At 40.7% G+C, this 26,765-nt stretch overlaps 1 protein-coding gene across 1 annotated transcript in view; it reads left to right on the top strand.

Annotated features, from left to right (window-relative positions):
* CAMK4 (calcium/calmodulin dependent protein kinase IV) overlaps positions 1-26,765 on the top strand; it is a 170,194-nt gene that overhangs the window by 128,693 nt on the left and 14,736 nt on the right. The window contains exons 6-7 of the mRNA XM_037373505.1: positions 21,983-22,073; positions 23,960-24,034. Of these exons, the coding sequence (XP_037229402.1) occupies positions 21,983-22,073; positions 23,960-24,034 (166 nt within the window). The remainder of the gene's footprint in view (positions 1-21,982; positions 22,074-23,959; positions 24,035-26,765) is intronic.

The raw sequence follows: 26,765 nt of genomic DNA, 5'->3' as shown, positions 1-26,765 counted from the left end.
CAGCAATTCTTTGTCCAAGATTTGCCTTGAGAAGACGGTGTTCTTAAAGCAAAGAAAACAGTGCTTCAGATAGGGATGGAAAAAATAACTACAAATGGCCTGCGGCCATTTACAAAAAAATAGTTCTTCTTGGCTGCTGAAATTAAAGCCTCTTTTTAGTATTTTTTTTTAGCATTTTGCTTTTGGCATTTGTCCTGAAAAGTAGCTTTTCTTGAGGAAAGGACTGAGACATCACAGATTCACACATTCTAATATGCAGTACACAGAGAAATATACACAGTCTTTAATATGTAATATATATAGCCTCAAGTGTCCTATACTGATAGGCTTTGCTGAAGCAAGTAGAGCTGGCTCAAAGACTTAAGCCCTTTAGACTACAGATTTCAGATCCTGTCCTGAATATTAGGATACGTTGGTTTTTGGCAAAAATTTTCATAAAACTACACTTTTTCCTAGGGATTTTATGACCTCATTGTGGCATACTTAGTTCACAGCGGGTGACTGTATCTCCAGAATCGATTCCTCTTGATTTCAAAGGGAAGGAATATGCTCTGAATAGGGAACTACAAAACTATCTGCCCTCTCACCAGCCACTGAAAGCAAATAAAGCCTAAGCTGAAATCTTTGTACATCTCTTTTTCAGAGCTTTTTTAAAAGAAGTATGCAAGCAGAGAGCAGCTAAAAAGTAATACTTTCCTGGAGACCACAGGAAATTGTGGTCATTGTACGACCTCTCGCTTTGCTTTTAAAACTCTGCATAGACTAGCGATGTGGTAGGCAGCCAGCTAGTGACCCCTTCCAAAATGGTTACAGCTTACCAAGCAGGGTCTTAATGTACTGGCGGAGGATATTGTCCCTCAGCTGTAGTAGGGGCTGATGTGCAGCACCAGGTACGAATGTGCAGCTCCACATGGAAGCGGTGTCAGTGTGATGAACATTCTTAATTTTCCACTAATGTATGACAGGTTAAATGCATGTGCTTTCTCCTAAGACAAATGCATCTTGATTTCTAACTCGGTTTGTGTACTGTGTGCTGGTTTATGTTTAGATGCATACAGTCATCCATATGTACATATCATCTGTAAGTAACCTAACATTGGCTGCTCTCAGTAGGCTCTGTAGTATTTTTATTTTTTTGTGTGTGGAAAATAATCAGCTTTTGCCCACAGTTTATATGCATCCTGTTATAATTCTGTGATAAAAGCTTCCAAAACCTGTGATAAGATAGCTTAAACACGGTGGCAGTTAAGATAATTAAGTTCGACAAAGAAGTAACTGCAGTAAATGTCATTGTAATGGTGGAAAATGTTGGCATTTTCATTGGTGTTATATTTTTGAGCTATTCCTGCTAAATCTTATATTTGACAGTGTGCCTGATAGTGTCTGTTTCCTTGTTTGGAAGCGGCATTGCTTTATCTGAAACTGTTCTGTCTTTGTTTAATCATATTTGTCTAAACACAGTTACTCTCATCTCTGCAAGCTCACAGAAGCTGAATGCTGACTGCATGTAACTATCAGCTGAAACCTCAAACTTTCTGTTGACTGCTTTAGCGGGGGGTGGGGGGTGGAAATACACCGAAACGTAAGAATACATTTCATAAAAGTACAGATTTTACCAAGATTGGATCCCCCATTCTCCATGTGGATCATCAGTGCTCCACTGAAGTTCTGTGGAGCAAGCACAGCCATTAAGTTTGGCCTTGTTGACTCCACAGCTTGGAAAAAAACATCCCTGTCATTGCAGGAATGCTCCCTCTTGGAGCCTGGGAAGGGAAGGATCCTCAAATATGAAGTTCAGCCTTCTGTTTCTATCTTCACCATGTTTCTAGTTTAAAGTTTTCTTTTGCAGTGTTGCTGTCATAGATATATCTTCTCACAGAGTGATGAGCCTTGATCATAAGACTAGTCAGCTTTTTGTTCCAGAATTCCTGTTGGAAACTTGTTCTCATCCCAGTGCTTAGGGAACAGCTGTGGGTTTTCATTCCTCTGTATGTATCCCTTCTAGACGTTTGCCTGCTGTCTTGAGAAACAGCAGTTCTTTCCTCTCCCAAGCATACAACTTCTGTTAAGCTAAATAAGCCCATATGTTTAATCTGTGCTCATATGGACATGGGCTTCAGGGTTAATAGATTTCTTACTTGGAGATCTGAACTCAATTTCAGCTGTTGTGGGAGAACTCCAATCCCAGATACCATTGCAGACACCCATGCTCCAGGTGAAATAATTCAAAATTGAACTAATTCCCCCGATCACTCAGCTAGACCTCATCTTTACACCTATCACCTTATAAATTTAAAATATTGTATCCCACTTTTTTTTTTCTTGATAAATGAGAATTTTCATGTTCTCCAAAAATCTCTGCTTGTTCTTCAGACCAGAAAAGTCTCAATATATAAGTTCAGTGTTGCAGCATATAGTAGCACAGCTATCAGCTTGTTTTGGCATCTGGTTCAACAACAGCCTTGTGCAGCAGTACCTCTCTTTGTGGGAATACTTCCCCTGCTATATCAAAGGATTGCATTTGTTTGTTGCAAAAATGGCATCACACTAGTCCATCTTATACACCTAGGATGTGCTAGTAGTCCATTTTATTTTTCTAAAATACGTATATTTTTATAAAAATGTAAATATACATTTAGGTGTATTACAAATACACCTAAGTCTCTCTCCTCCTTTTGCGTTTTCAGCTGATGTGCTCAGCAACATTACACAGATGTCCAGTTACAGGAATGATTGCTGCCCTCGAGTAAAACTGATATTTTACAGACCTCAGTGGACCTGCCAATACCCACTGCTGTTCACCTTTTGCAGTCACATGAAACTGTTTATCTTTGCTGTGCAAGGAAAACAGTAGAGCTCTGTGTATTATAGAATATGCTTGTCAGGATGTTGGAAAATGCATAAAGGTGGATGGGAGCTTGTGCTTGATGAAGATCCTGGTGAGAGTTTCTGGATAAGAGCAGCAGTGCAAGGGGGTGTTGGAGAACTGAGGAGAAGGAGGTGGACAGGCTAAACCAAACAGAGATAGCAGAGAAGAGGGGCAGCCCCTCAAATGAGCAGGAAAATACAAATGGCTTGGCTATTTAGCCTGTGAGATGAAAAACAGGAGAAAAACAGGCACCTGGAAACCAGTTTGGAAAAAAAAAGAAAAGCAGCAATAGAAGCAAAGTTGGATTATAGCCAATCTATTAGCAGTATTATGAGGGCTAAGTTGAAGAATGTTAATTATCCAAAATTAAAAACATAAGTGAAATTATGTACATAAACTGGAGACCTTGTCATAGACAAGACCATGTAGGAGCTCAGCCTCATAGTCTGCAGTGCTGTCTTTGGTGTTTGTGTATGGGGTTTGCATGACAAGGTTTTGGTAGCAGGGGGCTACAGGGGTGGCTTCTATGAGAAGGTGCCAGAAGCTTCCCCCATGTCCCATGGAGCCAACACCAGACGGCTCCAAGACGGACCCACCGCTGGCCCAGGCCGAGCCCATCAGTGACGGTGGTGGTGCCTGTGGGATAGCACATCAAGAAGGGGAAAAGAACCTGTGCAACATATTACAGCTGAGAAAGGAGTGAAATGTGTGAGCGGAACAGCCCTGCAGCCCTGCAGGCCAGCACTGTGGGAGGGCAGGGGGGGCTCCACAGGCCGCAGCAGAGATTCCCCCCAGCCCGTGGTGAAGCCCACAGTGGGGCAGGCTGTGCCCCTCAGCCCATGGAGGCACACCGTGGGGCAGGCACCCACCTGCAGCCCGTGGAGGCACATGGTGGAGCAGATACCCACCTGCAGCCCATGGAGGCCCATGATGGAGCAGATACCCACCTGCAGCCCATGGAGGCCCATGATGGAGCAGATACCCACCTGCAGCCCGTGGAGGCACACCGTGGGGCAGGGGGATGCCCCGGAGGCTGTGACCCATGGGCAGCGGCTGCTGGAGCGGCCTCTTGGCAGAGCCTGTGGCTCTATGGAGAGAGGAGCCCAGGCTGGAGCAGGTTTGCTGGCAGGACCTGTGTCCCCGTGGGGGACCCACGCTGGAGCTGCCTGTTCTTGAAGGACTGCGCCCCATGGAAGGGACCCACGCTGGAGCAACGTGTGAAGAACTGCAGCCCAAGGGAAGGACCCATGTTGGAGAAGTTTGTGGAAAACCGTCTCCTGGGGGGGGACACCCCATGCTGGAGCAGAGGAAGAGTGTGAGGAGCCTCCCCCTGAGGAGGAAGGAGCGGCAGAGACAGTGTGTGAGGGACCGACCCATTCCCCAGCCCCCTGCACTGCTCGGGGGAGGAGGGAGAGAAATCGGGAATAAAGTCCAGGAAGAAGAGAGGGGTGGGGGGAAGGTGTTTTTAAGTTCTGGGTTTATTTCTTATCATCCTACTCTAATTTGAATCATAATATTTTAAACTAATTTCCCCAGGTTGAGTCAGTTTTGCCCACGACAGTAATTGCCGAGTGATCTCCCTGTCCTTATCTGAACCCACAAGCTTTTTGTTATATTTTCTGTCCCCCGTCCAGTTGAGGAGGGGAGTGACAGAGCAGCTTTGGTGAGCACCTGGTGTCCAGCCAGGGTTAACCCACCACAGTTTGCCAAAAGTCTGAGTGAAACATATGTTTGCTGGATTTCTTTGAGCCTCACAGATTACAAGATGTCATTTTCAGCAGTACCCTTCCTTTTTATTACCTCCTCAGAGCTTTGAGATCTCTTTGCTCTGCTTTCCCCCTTGAACTGGAGCTAGCAGCCTCTTAAATCTTTCCCCTTCAGCATGTTCTTAACAGCCTTGCAGCCCAGGCTGTTCCTTCCTGACAAAAGACATTCCTCATCTGAAATTCTTCCAGTGCAAGGCTGAGCAGACAGGAGAATCATTTCTGCTTACTTGTTTGCAGCATTTTGTGTACTGCTGCCTTGGCTGAGCAAAGACTGTCTCTCAGTAGGATGCTCACCCTGGCAAGCACTGAACTGAGATCAATACTTAAATAAGGATGCAGTTGTTTCCAGTTCATTGGTGAAACAAAGTCCTCCTAGCTCATCGTTTCTCATTTGGCCTTCCTACTTCCAGCCTTAGTGTCCACCAGTCCCACTGCACAAGTGCTTTCAGCCTGCTCTTACCTGAGAAACAGGATTTGATGCATGGAGTGAGATTCCCCATGCATCAACTCCTATTTCTGCTAAGCAGCACAACCCACAGAAACCACTAGAAACTGCAACTAAAAATCATTCAAAAAGTTATAGTATAAAAAGAGGAGAAAGAAAAATACCCAAGACACTCTAAAAAAGTCTTTAAAGTGGAAAATAGAAAATAATGATTTTCAGTAAAAAAATACTGCAGCCTAACTTCTACCTTAAAGGCAAATTTCCCTTTGTAGGTAACAGAGCTGCAGCAACATCTCAACATTCAGAGTGCAACACTCTGCCTCCTGTCTTTATGTAGTGTTTCCTGCTCCTTGGTGCCCCCATGCCTTCCTCATCTTGTCCCTTTGCAGCCCCCATCAGGTGCCCAGGTAATGCCCAGGGCAGTGGAAGCAACGAGGTACAGATCAGTCAGGCAGCCATGCTGTGGTGGGCAGCGTAGGTAGCAGAGGCACCATGGGGAGGAGGAGGAGGAGGAGAGACAGCTGGGCTTAAGCAGATCGGTGCCTCCTGAGGCCCCCAAGAAGTCTGGGCACCTGGCTGTCTATGTCACTGCAGGGCTGGCAGAGGTACCTGCCCAGCACTGACCCCCTAAGATTTAATGGGAAAGTTGGGTCATTTTCCATGGTGACCACTTTGAGAAAGATGATCTGGCTGGGTTTGACAATTCACACAAACTCTCCTGAAAGAGGATGAAGGAGTTTCTCACTGCAGGGTCATAAAACTAGACAACACACATTCCCTTAGCTCTCTGCTGCAGTTGCTGCCTTTACAGGACCTGTGTTGTGTAGTCTTATTTTATAACTATACTGAGCATCACCTGAGAAGCAGTTCATTATTTGACCTCCCCACACTTCTTGGAAGGTTGCCCTGAATACTTGTGGCTTTCACAGTGAGGAGCCTTTTTCTCATTTCTAGCCTAAAGATATTCATACTATTTTCTGGTTGGTTTTTTTGTGCCAAGAATCCTTTAGCTTAAATCCATTCCTTCCACCCTGTCTGGTGTTTATCATGATGTAGTTACAGTGGTCAAATCCTCCTTCAAACTTTTACTTTGCATTGCTGAAAAACGCAAGTTTGGCAGCATCTCATCACACAGCAGCCTCTCCACTCCCCTGTTGATCCCTGGTTGTCCAGAAAGGGTTTATTCACACCAGGTACTTTACTCCCTTCCAGGTAAATTTAATCGAAGGGCAAAGGAGGACTGGATTAAATTTCCTGCCCATTTTGCATTTCTTGTACTAATCTCCAGTTCCTTCGGTGCAAACATCAGCTAAATGAGTAATTGATCTAGAGTAATATCAGATACCTTACTAAAATTCAGATGTAATCATGTCTGTGGTTGTTGCAATAGGTGATCAAAACCTCTGGAGACAAGGATATTTTGCTCTGTAAATAGTCCTTAGGCAAAGCATTGCTTTCTTCTTCAGCATTGGTGTTTATGTTCACATCTGCTGTTGTGCCCAGTGCAGTTGTGTTTTGATGTGGTTCATCTGAGGTAAAGTGGCACCCCATGTTCTGGTATATGTTAAAATTAACATTGGTTGATATTCCATTAGCACTTTTTAGTCTAGCAAACCTGTTCAACCATAACCTGCAAAGGCAAAAGGGGGCTTGGGCTCCTTTTGCTTATTTGTGCCATACAAAACAGTGAAAGGCTTTGAATTTTTAATTGTGTGTTTCTTTCTTCGTATATTTCACATTCATAATTCAGGTCATTGCAAGCCGGAAACCTTTATGATTAGAAACATCCATAAATGATGGCATTATAAAGAGTGAGGTGGTGAAAGCTAGAGGTTTAAGAGGGGACATAATTTTCAATCAGACCTTCATACTTCTTCAGTCAGATTGTTTTCTCACTTTGATCAATAGGAAATTAGCTGTTTATTTGAATGAGGCCAAATTATCTTGTTCTTGTTAATATTGATTTACTTCTAGATTCAGAGATGTGAGATACAGAAGTGAGAGAAAGAGCCAGAGCAACTCCACATAATAAAGAGAACCAAGAAAGAGGAAAGGAAAAAAAAAGGGAAAAGGGAAAGAAAGGAGCCAGCACACTTGACTCTGCCATTTACTTCAGCAGATTCTCCCCAAGAGCTCCCTGCGATCTTTAAAGAATGTAAAACATCACTCAGAGGAAAGGCTTGTTAGCAACCCTGACCAGCCCAGGTTTGCTGGAAATCTTTTCACTTCCAGCCTCCACTGAGGTCAGCACTGAATGAGTTTGTTGGTTTCTCGTCCTGCTCCTCCCCAGACTCCTGCAGAGGCAAAGCCTCCAGCACACACTCACTCTCTCCTTTACTTGCACCAGCCTCTCGGGGAACAGGGTGTCCCGACCGGTGCCTGCTCCAGGGGTGCTGCAGGAGCAGCAGGAGTTTGTCATCCCAGCTGACATTCTTGTTTCTCATTACATGCTTTGATTTTATTTACTGAGATTTTGAGTAAAAGGACTTTTCTAAACAAGATTTTAATACCATCATCCCCTCAATTTAGAAGTTACTCAGTAACAGTAACTACGTTTTATGTCTCATACTGATTGCCAGACTAATCGATAAAGATCAAACGATGGACCAGACATTCCTAATTACCCTGTGACTGTGTTATCACAGAATTATAACAGGATGCATATAAACTGTGGGCAAAAGCTGATTATTTTCCACACACAAAAAAATAAAAATACTACAGAGCCTACTGAGAGCAGCCAATGTTAGGTTACTTACAGATGATACGTACATATGGATGACTGTATGCATCTAAACATAAACCAGCACACAGTACACAAACCGAGTTAGAAATCAAGATGCATTTGTCTTAGGAGAAAGCACATGCATTTAACCTGTCATACATTAGTGGAAAATTAAGAATGTTCATCACACTGACACCGCTTCCATGTGGAGCTGCACATTCGTACCTGGTGCTGCACATCAGCCCCTACTACAGCTGAGGGACAATATCCTCCGCCAGTACATTAAGACCCTGCTTGGTAAGCTGTAACCATTTTGGAAGGGGTCACTAGCTGGCTGCCTACCACATCGCTAGTCTATGCAGAGTTTTAAAAGCAAAGCGAGAGGTCGTACAATGACCACAATTTCCTGTGGTCTCCAGGAAAGTATTACTTTTTAGCTGCTCTCTGCTTGCATACTTCTTTTAAAAAAGCTCTGAAAAAGAGATGTACAAAGATTTCAGCTTAGGCTTTATTTGCTTTCAGTGGCTGGTGAGAGGGCAGATAGTTTTGTAGTTCCCTATTCACTATAGGAATAAATCTAACACTGTCCCTAAACCTTAAGTCTCTTGTACATGATAGAAAAAAACATAATCCTAAATTAAAATGCAAAAAGAAAAATATATTGGCCAACCTGTCTCCATCCTTCAGAGTGCAGCAATGACAGGTGACTGAGTGATGGTCATTGCATTTACTTTCACAGTTTTGAAACAGAAGGCCTCAATTCTTTGGGGGATTTACAGCATTGACTGCAGGCTGATCAAGGCTACAGAGATGGTAACGTGGTACAAAAGCAAAAACTAGCATGTGCACTTTGATTTCTTTGAAGATAAATTAAACATTTCCACTGATTTCATAGGATTCATTGCAGCTTGTCATGTGTGGCTGTGATTTTTCTAGCTATAAATCCTAATTGAAAATTACTATTTACCAGTGGCCTGTAAGACGTATACCTGAGCTGGATTTGCACCTCAGGCTCCTCTGCGGTCAGATTTTCTGACTACAGAGCCTGAGGCAGAGGCCAGAGATGGCAGCACATTCATAGCTGTATCTTCTCACTGCTCACTGCAGAAAGCATTAATGTGATACATTGTTCTCCTACAGAAACAGACCTGAGTGTTGCAGTTTGGAATAGGTTGGCTGTAGGTTCTTTTGGACATCTCCATTATAATATCAAAATTTGGAATTAAATGGAGATAGGTCCATGTAGAAAATAGGAAAAATATGTGTGGATACAGGACTCTGAAAATTTTAGCTGACAAAAATAGAATTCTAAATGAAATCTCTTACTGTGTCTTCCAGTATTAGCAGATCTCATAAAGGAGAATGTTTGCACTCTTCTGTACTTTAGACATCAATAACATGGCAAATTTTAAAAATCAGCAGTGTGCTTAAAGTTCTGAAAAAAAGCACATCATCCACAGGGGGATTTCTTTGTTTGACAGAAATTAAACATCCCATTTTAATCTGTTGCTGATCTTTCTGAAAACAGAGGAGCTAATAGCAAATTCAGTTTACAATTCAGCATTTCTCCAGGTAGCACATCATATTTTAGAATTCCAGACACTGAAAACATGAAGTTCAGGTGCTTTGATAAGGTCATCACATTTTCCAGTAGAATGTGAATTGTTCTTTTGCATTCAAGAGCCTGCACAAACCATGTAATATTCCTTTCCAGAAAACTCATAATTATATTAGTATGCAATCTGAGACAGCTTTTCAAAGGAAGCAGTCATCTACATAATAGGGATATCCACAGCCTAATCATCATGACCTCCTCCCCTTCCTCGTAGATGAGAATTTTTTAACTCCTTCCAGTTATGTTCTTGCAGGCATAGCTCATTTTTATGTTTTCAATTTTTTTAGCTATATGATTTTTTCTTAGGGATCCTAAATAACTGTCCGTGATTTTTTTTTTTTTTTGGTTTGGTTTGGTTTGTGTTTTTTCAGATTAAGGGGACACTGAATGACAATCGTAAAGTTACAGTAGTCTTCTTTGCTGGTTTTGAGTGTAAGTTTTATGTTGCAACAACATGAAGGGGCAGTATAGTTGGCAGATCGAGCCTGCAAGGTGTACCTCAAGCGAGGTTTCTGAGGTATAGTGTTGCTGCTGGAAACTGTGTGTTTTCCTTCCTTGCTTCAGAATAGGAGACTGCACATGTCATGGTGCTGGGATCAGTCCAGATTTGCTTCACCACCACTATGATTTCATGTAATGGAACCTGGCAGACTGAGGTGGGCCTTTGTATCGCACAGAGTGAGGGCTCACCTCTAGTGGATGAATAAATGGAAACACTTCTGTGTGTGTGGATTTTGAGGGATGTGCTGTTTAGAGCTATGTTTTGTAAAAAGTCTGTAACAAAAGTAAAAAAAGAATTTATTTCTTTTTAAATATATGGTCTAGGCAGTCCTTGCTTAAATATAAGATCAAAATTAGCCTTAGCAAGTGATGTTATTATGTGTAGGACAAGCTTCACAATTCAACAAAAGCAGTATAATTCACCCAAAACAACATCTGTGTGTTATTTATGCAGATATAGGATTTCAGATGCAGAAATATAAGTATTCATTAGATACAATGATGTGTTAAAACTGATAGATTTTTTTTTTACACATAGTTCGGGAAGGTTTCATAAATGGGCAACAGAAATGTCATCCTCCTTCATTGGTTGATTACCCTGAAATCTCCCCTTCAGAACAGCAGTGAGACTGACCGCACCAAAACACACATGTGAGGTTTCCTGAGCCCTGCTGTGATCATGTGTGAGCTTGATGCAAAATTCCAGCAGCCTTGTCTTACTAACGCTCCACTACTTTAATTATAAGATCTCTGTGGATGCTAGTAAATTAGGTGAGGTCAGTCACTGTCAGCAATGCCAAATGGCTTGCAACAGCCAATATCCATACCATTAAATTGTGCCAGCCTTCAAAACAAAGTGGCCAGTTTCAAATTGCTTGGAGGGAATAATCTTCAGCTTGACTAAGAGGGAGCTGTTTAGATCAGTGCTAATTTACCCAGGAACATTCTAAATATTGGAACACTGTAGACAAGTGAGTTTTAGCACCCAGGAGCAGTCCTTGGCATAGTTTAACTTACTAGTATAACTGTACTGTACAAGCAGAACAAAATCACTTTAATTCTTCAAAAGCAAGTAGTATAAGCTCTAACCTGCCCATTTAGGAATTACATTATTTTCTGAAATATCCCTTTTTAAAAGGGAGAGAAATTAATCAAAAGCCATGGAATGTTGTAGTTTTATTAGAATATAAAACTCAAAATTATTGCAAGAAAAATAGAATACCTTGATGTACAGTGAACGGATGTGCACCTGTGGCTAATTAGGTCGTTATATAATGGCTCCGTTACAAGTATACTAGAGTTTTACAGTTAGCAAATCTCCATGGTTAGTGAAACCTAACAGTGCCAAGAATAGTTTTTCATCAGCTAAATGTTTCTCTGATGCTGTAGGTTATTGGGGTCAGCACTAGCACCAAGTATCATGGACAGCAGTTTTAGATCTATTCTAGATTGTGGGTTTCATTTGTATTTTTTTAATTTCCAAATAGCAAAACCAAAGACATTTCTGGCTTGCAAAACATTACTTGCTTTTCAGTAACCCACTCAGAATACAGAATCTGCTTCTGTTTTATATTTGCTATAATTACAGTGATGTTGCTGAAGTTTGTATTATATACAGGGTTGACAGACTGATAAAATACCTTCCGAAGTTTTATACAGTTGGCTTAAAGGAAGAAGCCTGATTGCAAAATTCATCCCTGCTTCCTTTTAAGTTTGCTATAGTGGCATTAATTTACAAAGGCAGATAAAGTGGATTTATGAAGCTTTTGAGCTTTTCTTTTACCTTGGCCTTCAAATAATTGCATCACTAATACTTTTAAAATATTTTTAATATTTAGAAATTAATTAAACACTCTTTCTTATTATGGATTTTTTTTCTATTTGTTTATAGTGTGACTGTGGTCAATAAAGTAAAAAATGCTGAAGACAGAGAGTAAGTAGAAAAAAGTGGTAGCAAAGTAATATGCATGTAATACTTTTTGTCTTCAGATCACTGGACAAACAATAAAACCTCAGCACAATTCAGAGGGTTGTAAGAGCTATTCTAAGTTAAGTAAGTTGAGTAGGGAAGTTGCGTGAGTTGTGCAAAACTACAGAGGAAGTGGATGCTCATGCAAAGGGCAGGACTGCTACTTTTTGGCTTTTGTTTTAGGGAGGGGGCTGTTTGTAGGGTTTTTTAGCTCTCCTGGGGTTTTTTGCAACTCCTTGTGGACAGGAAAGAATTGTATTGCACCTCAGCGGCTCTGACAGATTAAGCCATGCATGTTCAGTAAGTTCTCCCCACAATTTTGTGGCGTTACCCTATATCTAATATCATGGGGGTTTTTTAATTTCATCAGAAATGACTGAGTTTTCCCAATAAAACATATATCATTCACTTTTTCATTATGCAACCGGACAGAGGGCAGGCACGTAGCAGTTGCCTAGTAGGTGTGGAGGCGGCAGCGAGGTTACCCTATACAAGGGGTCTGGGCAATTGCAGGAAGGGAACAACACCTTTGTCTTCTGCACCCCAGCCATGCAGAAAAAGCAAGTTTAAGCAGAGTGGCTGTATGAGGAACATTGTTAATGTATGTTAATTCTTCACTGAATTCAGATAGTGTGCAAGTAGGCGGCTCTTCTGGATGGATTTAAGAAGCAGCCACTATAGCAAAGCTCTTCTACCTACTCCGATGCTGTGGCCTACTTACAGTTTAAGAGGAGAATTTCAAGCCACTGCAAACAGCTCTCTGCACAAAGCCCGCTCATTTGGGATTTGTGTGGGAAGGTGTGTGCGTTATTCTCTCCTACATATGTCAGATTGTACAGGAATGATTGTACATGATGTGCTGTGATCACACCTGGTATAGTGTCATCATCCTTAAGGCTGCTTCACTCTTCTAAAAGCAGGAAAGTTCAAAAGATAAAACTATTTCCAAATGTAAAAGAAAATAATTGTAGAGATTGCAGTTAAAATTTTATATAACCTAATTGCTTAATTTAGAACTTCCCTTCTAAGCTGTCTCATAACTTTGTCTATAGTAGACCAGCAAAGAAAATAAACAGATTTGGATTTATGCATCTGTGCTGATGCATTTCTTCATAAATTTTTATAATACACAGGTGTATTATCTGAAATCATAAATCAAATTAGTTGTGTTACTGCATACTTATAGAAAGTACGAACGCAAATATTCTTTGTTCCACTAATAACAATATTCTGTTAAATGAGTTTACAGAACTAATTGAAGTTTTATGAAACTATTTGGCTGTCAGTCTGTCAAGCAGCAGTCATAATGGCACGCTCCAATTTCCCAGAGCAACCAATAAAGCCAGAGAAGTGTAAAGAATAGGCTTTCTGCAGGATGTTTGGAGAATCTTTTATTCTTTGGTGCCTTTCTAAGACTCTGCTTTGTTGTTATCCAGATACAGAAATCCAAAATGTGCTGGAATACGTTCAGAAAAGAAATCAATGTTGGTTTTGTCTTCTGCAGTGATAAAATGGTCTTCTGTTCATTCATTCCCAAAGCCAATGGAACTGCAGTCAGGGAACGGTGGCAAAGGGAAGTTTATGCTGTATATATAACTTGATTTTGCACTTTTATTACTGGAACCTTTTTGATTCCTTTAGAGCTAGATTCTGACACTATGACTGTCTTTTTTTATTGAAAGCTCTTTGAGCAAGATGTCTCAGATACACTTTGCAACACTTCTCAAAACAATCCTTGCATTTCCAAAGTAATTTCAATTGTTTTCTATTTTGTAAAAAAAAAATAATAATTTTAGCCCTAAATAAATTGTTTATACTCTAAGCAAACAACTCAGATAAATGCATTTTTCCATAACCAGAAGAAATCAAACTATCCAACTCTTAAAACTGAAGCATACAGGATTTCATGTCCTGTTCTGTGTTCCAAGTTATATGCTGCCTGAGGGGTAAATGGACATACAATAAAGGCCACTCATAGTAACCATATCACTGTGCTTTTAAATAAAGCCTGAATTAATTGAAATAGTGAAATTTTGCATGGACTTCAGTGGGGACAGAACAGTTTCAACAGCAGTTTATTATGTGTCCCCATTCCCCTTTTGCACTTGTCACTCAGGCATCTAAAACACAGTTTACGTGTCACAACATTTTAAAGATGTGAAACCTCAGGTGCTGAGGATCTGCATCATTTGCTGTAGGACAAGACTACAGTAGCTCCAGGTCACATATCATATCCTCATATCAGTCTGCAATTTTTATGCAGTTATTGGATGTGTGAATCATGAATTGGCTGGTAAATGCAGAAAATTATAACAGAGCATAGATGCTCACTACCTGTGAAATTTTAGATTTCTGTTGATTCTACCAAGCCATGTGTGTCTTGTTTTCCAAAGTCTACACCAATGTGGAGTGTCTGACTAAGTGTACATCTTGAGTGACGCATATCTGTTTCCCTGTACTCTAATATCTGTGCTGAATGATTGTTTTAGACACAAATTATATGGAGACTGGCTTTGCCATTCTGCATACGTAAGGTGAGCTCACACGCCTTCCTAGCCGTAGAAAATAGGAATGTATGTATTTTTTTCTTTGTCCTGTTAGATTATAAAAGTTTATTTAAACTTTCTCTTAACTGCTTCAGTAACTTTATCAATTAACCACGTCTATCAAACAGTATACAGCTGCAATCAAACTAAATTACTGTGCAGTAGCTTTCATTATCAAATGACACGCTTTTGTAAGGGTTTTTGTAAGGGCTACAGAAAGAGCTTAATTACAAGTCTAGACATTCCTGAAAATGAAGAAAAAAAATGCCCTTTTCAGTTTCTTAAAGATGTAGTGACTGCATTTATAGCTGAAGATGTCCAGTACTGAATTGGTATGTATGCCTTTGGTTCTCTCTATAGGACCCTACGGGCTTCATTTTGTAATAAATTCAATGTATATATCCTAAGTAGAAGTTTTCCTTCTGAAAACATGAGTGAATCTGGTGTTAATGAATGTGGCAGTCATATTATAGGCATCCTGGACAGAAATGCTTATAATGAAACCACTGCCCCAGCCACATCAGATCACATTTTTCTCCCTACTACTAAACCAATGCACACAGAAGACTGTCATCTTGTCTGAGGAGAAAAAGGAGAGCTAGGTCCTTGGTCCAGATCATTTCCACAGCAGTGGCTGTTCAGCATTAACCGGAGAGGTAGTATGTACTACCCTACAAGGCAGCACTGCCCAGCAGGGCAGGTGTGAGCCGGGTGTGAACAAAGGTGCAGGCGAAGCTCCCTTAACCATCTCTTTGATCATCTAATGCAACTTCACAAGGGAGCTGGGTTCATACGTGGCAGGAGGCTCTGTAAGACAGACCAAGGGCTACTGAACAGGACAGGTTCACAAAGGACTTAGGACATATGCACAACAGTAATCATGAGGACATTCATTGCTGCCAGGGCTGTCTTTGCTCTACAGATTCTGTTCATTGCAACACAGGAGGTCATGTCCAGAGCTGGGATCAGTTGACATCAAAATCACCTGGTTAATGAGGAGACATCATGAAACGCAAAGGCTGTGCAGCTCACAATCACTCTCACAAGTGGAAACAAAGATATTTTAGGACTTTTCTCTTTCTTGCTGACAGAAGGGCACTTGCAGCACTGACAGCAGTGGCCTTGTGCCTGCCAGGAAGAGTGCAGGACCCTGGGAGCATACCAATGTGGTCAGGGGTAATCTGGTTTCTCATCAGTCCACTTGAACAAAGGCCAGTGCTCAGGGACAGTGCACATCCTGGAATTAACCACAGGCATGAAATATACAGAAAGTAGGACACAGGTCAGGTTGTTTAAGCCTGAGATGGAAGAATAGCAGGAGTTTGAAGGCTAATGTCAGAATGGCCAGGGTAGAAAATGAGATACATCTAGTATGAGATAAGAAGGGTAGAAAAATCAATTGTCCTCATAAGAAGAGACCCAGGTGAAGGAGACCTATTGAAAGATGTCTAGAAGGTAGCAGTGGTTTTGTCTTTTTTTCCCCACTTGTTTTCAGTAAAAGTTCAGCTATAACTAGATGCCTAGTACAATTAACAGCAGTGACTGAGCAGTAAAATGTGAGCCTAGAATAAGAATACACTAAGTCAGAGAGTATTCAAATAATTTAGGTATTTTTTAATTAGTTGCACCCAGTGACCTTCATAGTACAATCTTTAAAGAGCAAGCCTTTTAAGTCTGAAACAGATTTAACAGGTAACACTCACTGCTGGTGCAAGCTGGGCAGAGAAGCAGATGGTGTGTAGTACTCACATCAAGAGGAAGAAGGGAGGAATTATAGACCAGCTGCCTCCACTCCCCAGAAAATATCTGCATTAAGTAATGAAGCAATGGAATAGAGGCACCTGGGAGATAACAAAGCAGGGAGGTCAGCAGTGAGGCAAGTTTTTGTCAAGATCAAATCATGCCAAATCAGTCTGTTTTTTTCTCAAGCAGGGTAAGAGGCATTGTTAGTAATGGAGGAACAGAAGGTATCACACAAACTTGACGTGAATAAAGCTTTTGGCACTTGTCTTACTTGACAGCCTCACAATAAGTTAGGGGAATGTGGTCACAATGATGGGATTTTAAGCTGGATGGAGACTGGTGGTCTGTACTGAGAGAATGTCTATCAGTATATGATGGAATAAAGGATACACCTACAAAAATTTTGTACAATATAAAATTGGAAAAAACTACAAGTGTGTTGGAGAGCCTGATTAGAAATAAATAACTTTGGTAAAATTCAGTGTCCTTTCTGTACTGTCAGCTTGAATAGTCAACGGTAAAATCATAGGCATGGGAACAAAACAAAAAGGACCTGAAGCTTACACTGGATCAAAAGGCCAACAGGAATGGGATACATTGCAAAAAAGGCAAATAGATTTGTTAATTCATTCTGTAAAAACTGTCGGGCCACAACTGGAATACATTTTTGCATTTTCAACACACTGATGCAAGTCAATACAGCCTGGAGGAGAGCAACAAGAATTATCACAGGTCTAGAGGAGATGATCTGTGAGAAAAGACCAAGCAAGCTGAAGTTCTTTATTCTTAGAGAATAAGTGTATACATGGTAACAAGTACTCAAAAGGCTGTTGCAGAAAAGTGAATAATCTGCTTTCTGTTTCTATGGTATATGAGGAACAAAGTAAAGGGCTTCATCTGCCCCTGCCAAGATTCAGGCAAACCACAGAGAAGTACTTTCTAACAGTCAAGAGAGCATAGCCCTGTAATAAATTGCTTGTGGAAATTATTGAGTCTCTAGTATCAGAGGTCTTTAAGCATAAATTGGACAAACAACCATTGTAGAGGTAATTGATGCTGCCAAGGAGCACAGAGGGGAGTGGATGATTCAGGTTTATTTCAGCCCTACTTTTCTACACTTCTGTGTAATAGGTACCATAAGTAAAATTAAGGAAAAAGGCCAGAGCAGTCTTCATTTGTCCTTTTGTCATAAAATCTTTCAAATTAGATAGGAACCTGAATTATTAAAGCATAAAACAAAGAGCAAAAAGGAACTCTATGCAGCAATTAGAAAGAAGCTTTAAAAAAGTAAAATATCTTTCTGCTGCAGTCACAATTAGAGTCACAGCCATTACTTAGTCATGAGTTGCTGTTGTGTACCATGGGAATAAAAGCCCAAGATGAAGGCTGCCTTTATTTTAACTGGGAAGTCTTTCAGGAAAAGGCCTGTATTCCCACCTAGTGTCATACTGAGTCTGTCCTCAACGTTTATCGAAGAGTAATGAGACTATCATACTCAATTTTGCTAGATTTCTCCCAGATTATCTGAGATGCTTTACACTAATAGTGCAGTACCCCACTGTGTGCCTGGAGCACAGCGGATTCACCCACCTGGCCTCCTTCGGCCTCGTTGGCCAAAGCAACTCAAAAAGAAGTGTAATCATAGGATGCACAAATATATTTTTTCACTATTAATTTTAGTTCCGTTGCATGTCAATTCACTAATTTAATACAGGCTGCTCAGGGTTTCTAGTGTTTCCATTTTACCTTTTCTTGTTTGTTCTCTTTCACTAAATGGAATAGCCATATGTTCCTTAAAATCAGTACTATCCCTATTTAGAGCACCTGCCTTCCTATTAAAAAAAAAATAATAATCAGAGGAGAAGGTATATGAGAAAGCATAATTTCTCTTCCCTGTGCCATTCGCCAGCTGCTCAGATGAAGAAGACTTTCCACACAGTCTTCTTCCACAGGCCTTGCTGTGAGATCCTGTGGAGGCCTCTCTTCCATCCACGCCTCATCAGGCCAGACAAAGTGCTGTTATTCTACAAGTAAATCTCACATTTTAGTACACAAATGTTACAGGACACGACTATAACTAAATGTATCCATATAATGTTGCCATGGAAATACAGAAAGTTGATGTAAATATAAATTTTCTTTATCTACCTTGTTTCACAATTTGCTAATACAAATTAGCAAAGCTGCAATTGGAGAACTGCCATGCCTTTATTTTCTTTTAGTGGTTGGCATTGTCTATGGAAAATCAGAAGAAAGTGAAAACAGGACATTTTACGCAGTAGAAGAGTATAATGTCATGATCACATTTTATGTGCATGCTATGTTATACTGTTGCACAGTGCATCTAAAAATTTTTTCATCCATCCATAGAATTCAAATGTTTTTCAAATGTCATCTATATCTTATAGGTGGGGACAGTGATATATTTCAGCAATGCCTAGATCGTAAAGTGAGTCAGGACACTGCTCTGGCTTGATACCTGGGCCCTGATCTTCTCATTTACTCACTTCATTTAGTCATTAAGAGCTGTAGCATATAAATAGTAGAGCACAGGCTGTTTATTTCACAATGACAGTACGCAATGCCCAAAGCTGTACTCCAGACTGGGAGAGTCTTTGAACTTATGCTGCAGAGACGCTGCCTGCAAGGGAACATGACACATTAAAATCATATGTGAGCAACAAAGTGAAAAACAATCAAAACAGAACACACATAAATTGCAATAAGTTTTATATGAAGTGTGCTAGGATAATTTCAGTAAATCTGTTCCTAAATCAAGATAGCTTAACTCAGAATACTGTTCATGTATATACCAGACAATGTAATTACCAAGTAATCTTCAAAACCAGGAGCTGTTATGCTACATGGGGAGCAGAGCTCTTGGGACTGGTGAAAGTCTGCAAACAAGTCCCAAGGTATTTACCAAGCAAGGGAGCAATGCTGAAAATGGACACAGTCTTGGAAGGTCCCATTCATAGTGTGTTGTGGAGCAAGAGATGTGCTTAGTGAATAACAGGTGGCTCAGACTAGAGGACAAGAGGCTGCTGCATGTGCTAGATGCCTTTCATAACAAGACTTTTGGAGGCAGCTACCTTTTACAGAAGTCCAGCCAGTGGTGTCACCCCTCAGAGCGCTGGGGATCCACAAGGCTAGCTGGTACTTTTGTGTGGTTGAAGGATGGGATCTCTGCATCAATGAAAACACTGGGGATTTTTTTGGTTGTTTTGCCATTTGGTCTATTAGCTCACAACAAAACTATTTACTCTCTTGGCCAGCCTCATTTGACATGAGGCTAGGTCTCAAAGATAGGAGATGCCAACAATAGGTCTGTTAAACCCCATAACCTGACAGCTTGAGGCAGCCCATGCCACATGCAGGCTGGCACAGGCATCATTGGTACCATCTTGTGACTAAATACAAAGTCAAACAAAAGAAACAGTGGGAGAGAGAGGACAGAGCAGCAGGGACTGAAATTAGGGACTGTAGCAACCATGACAGTATTTCTGCAGACTGCAGGGAGAGGTCAGAGGAGGTACTATGAGTGGGCGGGGATTCTGGGCTAGGATGCTGGGGAAATGAGAGGTGTGGTGAAGAGTGTAAGAGTAGCTGTGGGTGTTGTGAGGAGGGCACACAAGAGAGAGAGCTCAGACTATTGCGGTGGCAATAGTTGAAAGACATGGGCTAGGTTATTGAGGCAATTCACGTTTGTTGGGCAACCCCATCCTGCAAGTTTTCTGCAAATACCAGGCTGGGTAGAGGAAGGAACTTTTGTGACATGAGGACTTATGTGTTTGCAATAAAGAAAGAGTTCACACTGCAAGTTCAATACTACTCTGTTAAAAGTCAGTCAGCCATAAGGCACAAGTTACAGTTAACTGTATTAACAACGGTTAGCAGATGTCATCGGTTATGGTTCTTGCTATGTCTGAGAAGGAGCTCTGTGAGCCAGTGTCACTTCATGACTTAAAAGGGAGGAAAAGTCGAACAGCTTCTCCCAAGTTTTTCCCTCCTACAAAAATGCAGTTCTGGGAAGAGAAGAAAATTTTGTTGTTTTCAGCCTCACACCATAGAATGTTTTTAAGATTATGGACATGTGTAAAAAAGGACCTGCTAAAAGACTGCAGATTTGGCTGGAACATTTCTCTGCACAAAATTGGTCAGATTTTTCGTATGAATGAATCAAAAGCGTCTGCTTTCCACCAAGCGATCGTGATATGTCTGATTCTTCTCACTCCTACAGAGTCAGCTAAACTGACAGCACATGAACACAGATCAGTTCAGACATCTCTTTCTGTCCACTCCAACTTGATTGCTTTTGGTGCACTCCCTGTGTGCTGCTGTTATTACCTTTGCATGTCAAACACATCAGTGCTATGCTGTGGGAGCATCTTTGCTAAAGTTATGTCTTCATTGCAGATAAAGATGTATTTTTATCCAGGGTGGACATGATTGTGCGCCACCCTGCTGATGTGACCGCATTAAATGATGTAGCAGCCTGCAATCCATCAGTTTCCATATACCGTTGCCTGTTTTTACCTTGGATAACTGATTAGCTATCTCATTGTTGAAAATATAGCTGGGACAAGCACTTTTGATTTCACTGTGAAGTAAAGTAGATGAGAGTGTTTGGCTGACATGTCATGACAAATCCTGCAACTTTATGGTTTTAGAGAAAGTCAACAAAAACCACTTACTGTACTGTAAGAAACATACACTTAGAAATCACTTAGTGTCACTAAAACAATGCCCAAGGAAAGAGCAATGTGTTCTTACATAATGTTATTTGAACACTGGCAACTTATAAAAACTAAAATTCCAATGAGATACACAGTCAAGAATTCATCTCAAATGCTAACTCAAGTGCACACTGTAGCTGTGCTTTCTGGATGAATATTCAGTCATTTGTCATTTGGTGCATAACAGTGCACACAGAGAGTTTTTTTAATAGTGAAAACACAGCTGAGGGAGATGCTACTAAAATGTAGACCAGGAGATCTTCAGATAAGATAGCGTAATTCTACCCTTAAGCACCTTTCTTCCAAGCCTTCAGATGGTTCTGCTGAATGTTTTATCAGCAAGAAATACAGAATTTGTTTCACTAGTTTATCCTTTTTTGTCTATCAGTATATTATATATTTTTTCTATGTCTGTCTATAGCAGTATAAAAGGCAACCATATATTGCAGAAATTCTTTCCATTAGTGCCAGGCAGGAACAGCATCTTTAGAGGAATTCAGCGGTGAGTGAATTCACATGTACTGCATGTGCTTTGGCAAGACAGATGGATTTTTGAGACTGCAACTGGATGGTTTTAAAACCCTTGAGAAGCCTGCTCCAGGGCCTCAGTACTTTTATAGTTGGCCCAGAACACATACTGTGTCCTTCTCAAAGGTGTCCATTTAATAGTTGTATGACCATTTTCTTATCTCTCAGAATATTATAACGTGCAGCAACTACCTCCTCTGAGCCCGACTGGTAATTCAACATCTATTAGAGTACTTCCTAGAAGCTGTGACTGTACTTTAAAAGCCAATAATACTTCCTGAGATGTTTTTCTTCTGAAATGGATGTAATGCTGACTTTGCCTTCCCAAATTCTAGTTTCCTATTCAGATAACGATATGCATCCAAGGATCCTGTCTGAGCAAGTTTGCAGAAAAAAAGCTGCTGAAAATTAGTTAAGTGACTCTATGTCACACAGGTAGTGGATTACTAATCTGCTGCTACAGATTCTTAGGAAGATGTTAATTCATACTTGACCATAACATTTTATTCTCACTTAAATGTTTTGACTTTCTCTTCTTCTAGTACCTGCATGCAAATGGGATTGTGCATCGTGACCTGAAGCCAGAAAATCTACTCTATGCAACACCAGCACCAGATGCACCACTAAAAATCGGTGAGCCACATTAAATGTGTGCTTCTCTAATCCCTTTGTACCAATAGTATGTGCTAACTGATGTTTACAGTATATATGTCTCACAACCACTGTATTGGAAGATAACACTTATACTCAAATGAACAAAAAGTTACGACTTCAGGAGCACAGCTGTGCATGGTGTTTTTAAAACTAATACAATACTAGGTGCTTGCTTAGAGAATTTATAGCCAAAATTGTGCAGAACACAGCAGAGAATAAAGCACTCGGGAGAAACAGGAAGGATCATGAGATCAGCATACAGCTGCACGCACCACTTCTGTGTCCCTTATTTTGTTAAACTAGTATTTTAAGAGGAAATGTTCATTGGCATGAAAATACAAATGTGCTGATAAGCAGTAGAAAGCAAACTGAGAAGGATGGCTTGTGTTTTCAAGGCAGATTTGAGGGATAAGAAGACATGATCTTTGCAAAGAGGATAGGAAAGTTACTTGAAGCATGGTTGGCACTACAGGGGGGATGAGGAGAGGCAAGATGAGACCAGGCTCTTCTGTACAGGGATGTATTATACCAGTTCTGTTGGGGATGGCAGGCGCTTGCGAAGTGCTGGGTATGCCCACTTTTAGCTTGAGCAGAGAGGGGCTCTGTGCAATGGACCTGAGCTGTATGTAACCAGTGTGGAAATATCACCTTGTGCTCCCTTACTGGGAAGCATGGGGGAATGCAAGTGAGTATTGCCACATTCCTCAGACCAGTGTTCATCATGGGTTTCAGGAGCCAGATTTCCAAGAACTAGTCCCAAGCAATTTAATATGAATTTCTAGGAAAGTCTTGCATCTCAGGATGATGGTGTCTTATCTTTCCTGGAAAGGCTCTAAACAGCTGTAACATGGTAGTTTAATGCAGCATCCAGTGGCCTTAGTTTGATGGACAGAGTGGTGTAGGGGCTTCTGAAGTATTTTTCTAAATGTGATTCTTCATCTTCTGGTTAGGTTATTACCTTGTTTAAATTAGGATCTTATTGAGATCAAGAACATGGCAGTGTTTATAAACATAAAGTATATTTCTATTTAGATAAATAGTAATACATAAAGGATAATCATTTAGGGACAAGTGAATCCCAACTATGCATTTCTAGAATAAAATATGAATTATTTTTATCCTGTTCTTGAGCCAATACATTCCCTTTTATATTTACTGTAATAAAACAAAAATACTTTTATTTTGCATTTTTAAGGCCAGATTGTCATCACCTAAATTAAAATTTGAAGAAGCTCAGTTTATTCTCAGTGAAAATTAAAAGTGTTGTGAAGAGTTCAGGTTTTGTGTCTTAAAAAATGAGTCATGCAAGTACAACATGTAATGTCATGAAGGCTCTTGCTGTCCAAGTAGTAATTCAAGGCAAAAACACTGTAAAAAGTGTGATCAGTACTTCTCCTGGCACAACATCAATGCTCCCAGGAGCCTTCTATCAAAATACTGCTGGGATTTTCTCTTGCAGGGACTGTGTACTCTGACCATTGTCCAAGAAATCACTGATGCACAATTTGTTAACCCCAGATTATTGGGTTACTCACAGAGTGGAAGCTGAATATACACCTAAAATGCATTTCTGGATCACTGCATGTATGCCCTTAGGCATCCCATTTTATTGGCTTTGTGCAGCCTTCAGGGTAAAATGTGAGCTACATTTCTGTCAAGCAAGAGCCAGGAATACTTATTTTTACAGACAAATTTTACTTCTGGATTGCAGTCTGGGTAGATTCTTTAAATTGATCCTCATATCTGGAAACAACAGTGCTGTCCATTTAATGCATAAATACATAATTATATACAGAGTGTAAACAAAAAAAAAAGTGATTTTACAAGGGAGTAAGAATATTAATATTCCTAAACAATCTTAACAGCTGACTTTGGACTTTCCAAGATTGTGGAAGATCAGGTGACCATGAAGACTGTTTGTGGAACTCCAGGGTACTGTGGTATGTTGTTTTATTATTTACAGTGTGCCACACTTAATGTGAAGTTGTTACATTTTCTCTTTCCAAGTTGAAATGCTTCTTCCTAAAGTCAAAATTCAAAAAGCCCCTAAAAAACAGAAATAAAAGCTAAAATTCAGAACTGGTACGGGGTTAAATTTACTAAACTCATATTCTCTAGCAATGAAGTTTAATAATCAAAACATATGTTACGGTGCAAGTTCATTGCTCGCATGGAAATAAGTTCAAGTGTTGTAAAAATGCTGAAATTACTAACATAATAGTAGAGAGGCATCAGCAGAAATTTGGACTATGAAAGACATAACAGAAAACACTAAAACTTTATACAGTTAATCACAATTATGAATATTTGAATATTGCTTACAGTGAATTTATTTTAAAGTAATTTTTTTTAAGATGGAGGAAATCAAATTATTCCTTAGAGTAAGGTCATAAATTAATCCCCTAAACCCAAAAAATTTCAGCAAATATGTGATTTTAAATGCAGGCTTGACTCAGACCATTCTGGTGCACGCTGTGGTGGGACCTGTGTAACAGGGTTATGAGTGCAATATCAAGGAGCGCTTTGTGGCAGATCTTGTCAACTGAGGTGACTGGTGTAGATCTAGTCATCTCTTTCAGCAGTAAGAAGGCTTTGGCACTTTTAACTAATCCTTTCTTCTCCTAAACAAAGTAAGAACGAAATCGTAGGTTTTCTTCAGTTTTACCAAGAGAGTGAGAGTTGGCATGAACCACTGCTTACCAAATGGCTAATTTGCCTGTGCATTCACAATACTACAACAAGTATATGTTTACAGGTGACTTCAGAGCAAACGTCTAACATGTAAGCTTAGCACCGTATTGCACAAGGATGGTAATTTGAATGCCTTTAATAATTTAGAAATTAGAAAATTATATACTTAATAACATTGAGTTTATATTTTTCAGTTGGTGGCCTTTAAGGATAGTTTCTACTTTTTAAACTGTGGAAAATGTGCACAAAATTTAGAAATTGTGTTTCATCTCACTTGTCCTATTCTTACATGTTTCTGTTTTTTTCCAAAATCACAGCTAGTTCATGCTTCTCCATCTTGTAGCTTTTAATAATGTAAGGCGTCTAATCTGAATGCAAGAAAACCACCACTGATAGCTCAAATTAAAACAAATTTCCATAGAATCATAGTTAGGTAAAAGTATGTTCCCTCACTTTCATATGGGAGAATGAGGTTTTGTTAAGCAAGTGAAAAAACACAGTACTGGTAACAGTCCATGAATAATTAGAAATGGGGGGGTGGGGGTGGGGGTGGGTTCTCCGTTGCTTTGGGGAGAAAATAAGTGGTGCAGAGAGTGAATGTTACAATTGCTGTATGCATAACATCTGGCAAACAATGTCATAGCTGTGCTATATGTCAGATACCAGTAATGTAAAGAGGATATAACTAGAACCACCACCCCTCCCTCCCCCCCAAATCCAAAATCTAAAAACAGAGTTCAAGCATAACCTGCCACAGCAGAGAGAAAGTAAGCATACAACTCATTTGGAAAAAAATAATTAAAAACATGCTGCCAAGCCCCAGTGGCTGTTCCCTCTTGGGGCTGGAGCAGTTTGCTCTCCCCGTGGGGCTGTGGGTAGAGCTTATCCTGCTGCAGGCAAGGATGTGTCCAGCCTGGCCATCCCCTGCACACGGCAGACTTCTTTCCAGCAGCAGCATCCCCAGGTCAGAGGGGACAGCACAGGCCTGTAGGATGCTTCATCCCCGTGGAGAGCTTTCAGCCTGCCTGTAGGTGGGTGGTCTGTTGGAGCAGGGCAGAGCCCTGGTGGATTCTGGCTCAGTTTCCCGTGGCAGTGCTGAGCTGTGCAAGGCTGAGGAGCCAGCAGCTGGATGGAGCCTCGAAGAATGTCTAGCAGCTTTCAGCAGGGCATCCTGTGCATGCTGTCAGGCTCCTGGTACAGCACCCTTGTGCACAGCTTCACTGTCAGAGCAGGGACAGCTAGCTCCTGGACATGTGCAGAACCTCACCAGGACTCATGGAACCAGAAAATGAGCCAGAAATGGATCCTCCAGTGCCAGAATATGCAAAAGAGGAGCCCCTCCAGCAAAAGAGGGTTACGACTGCCTCTGCAGTCTACTTGCCCTTCATTGCAATGCACTTCCATGTCAGCAAACCAGTAATGGTCAGGGAGGCTGGTGATCTCTTTTACATGAGGAGAAGCCTTCTGGGCTTCCCATGGTGTATCCTCACTTCCAACACCCAGTGTGATCTTGTGGAGGAACCTATTTCTGCTATTCTTGCTCAACTTTAGATCATGAATGGGCTTCTCCACAAAGGCTGCAAGTTACTAGCAGTGTGCTGGGTGGTAAACATCTCAGTTTTGGACAGAGCTGAGCCAAGCCATATGGAAACTAAAGACTTGGCATTTGCTTTTGTAACTGTAGAAGCAAAGAAGACATTGGAGTAGACCATAAAATTGCTCTGTTACCTCATAGCACAGCTGATAATGGAATTCAGGTGACACGTCTATTACCTTGTATGACATTCTCTACCAAGCACACACAGGTGCCAAGTATGCTTTAGAATAGCACTGAATTCCAGTCTGCTTAGTTTTGTAAAACTGTACTTCATGTATTAGCTGCTAATGTTCTGATTGTCTTCTTTTCTGACAGTTATACTACAAATGCCATAAAACTATAGTTAGTATTAAGCCCTTTTCATGCCTGTCTTTGTATACTAT

This window comes from Falco rusticolus, chromosome Z (genome assembly GCF_015220075.1).
Source record: "Falco rusticolus isolate bFalRus1 chromosome Z, bFalRus1.pri, whole genome shotgun sequence".
Taxonomy (NCBI): domain Eukaryota; kingdom Metazoa; phylum Chordata; class Aves; order Falconiformes; family Falconidae; genus Falco; species Falco rusticolus.
Note: the sequence above shows the minus strand (reverse complement) of the source record. Positions and strands in the feature narration are given on the sequence as shown.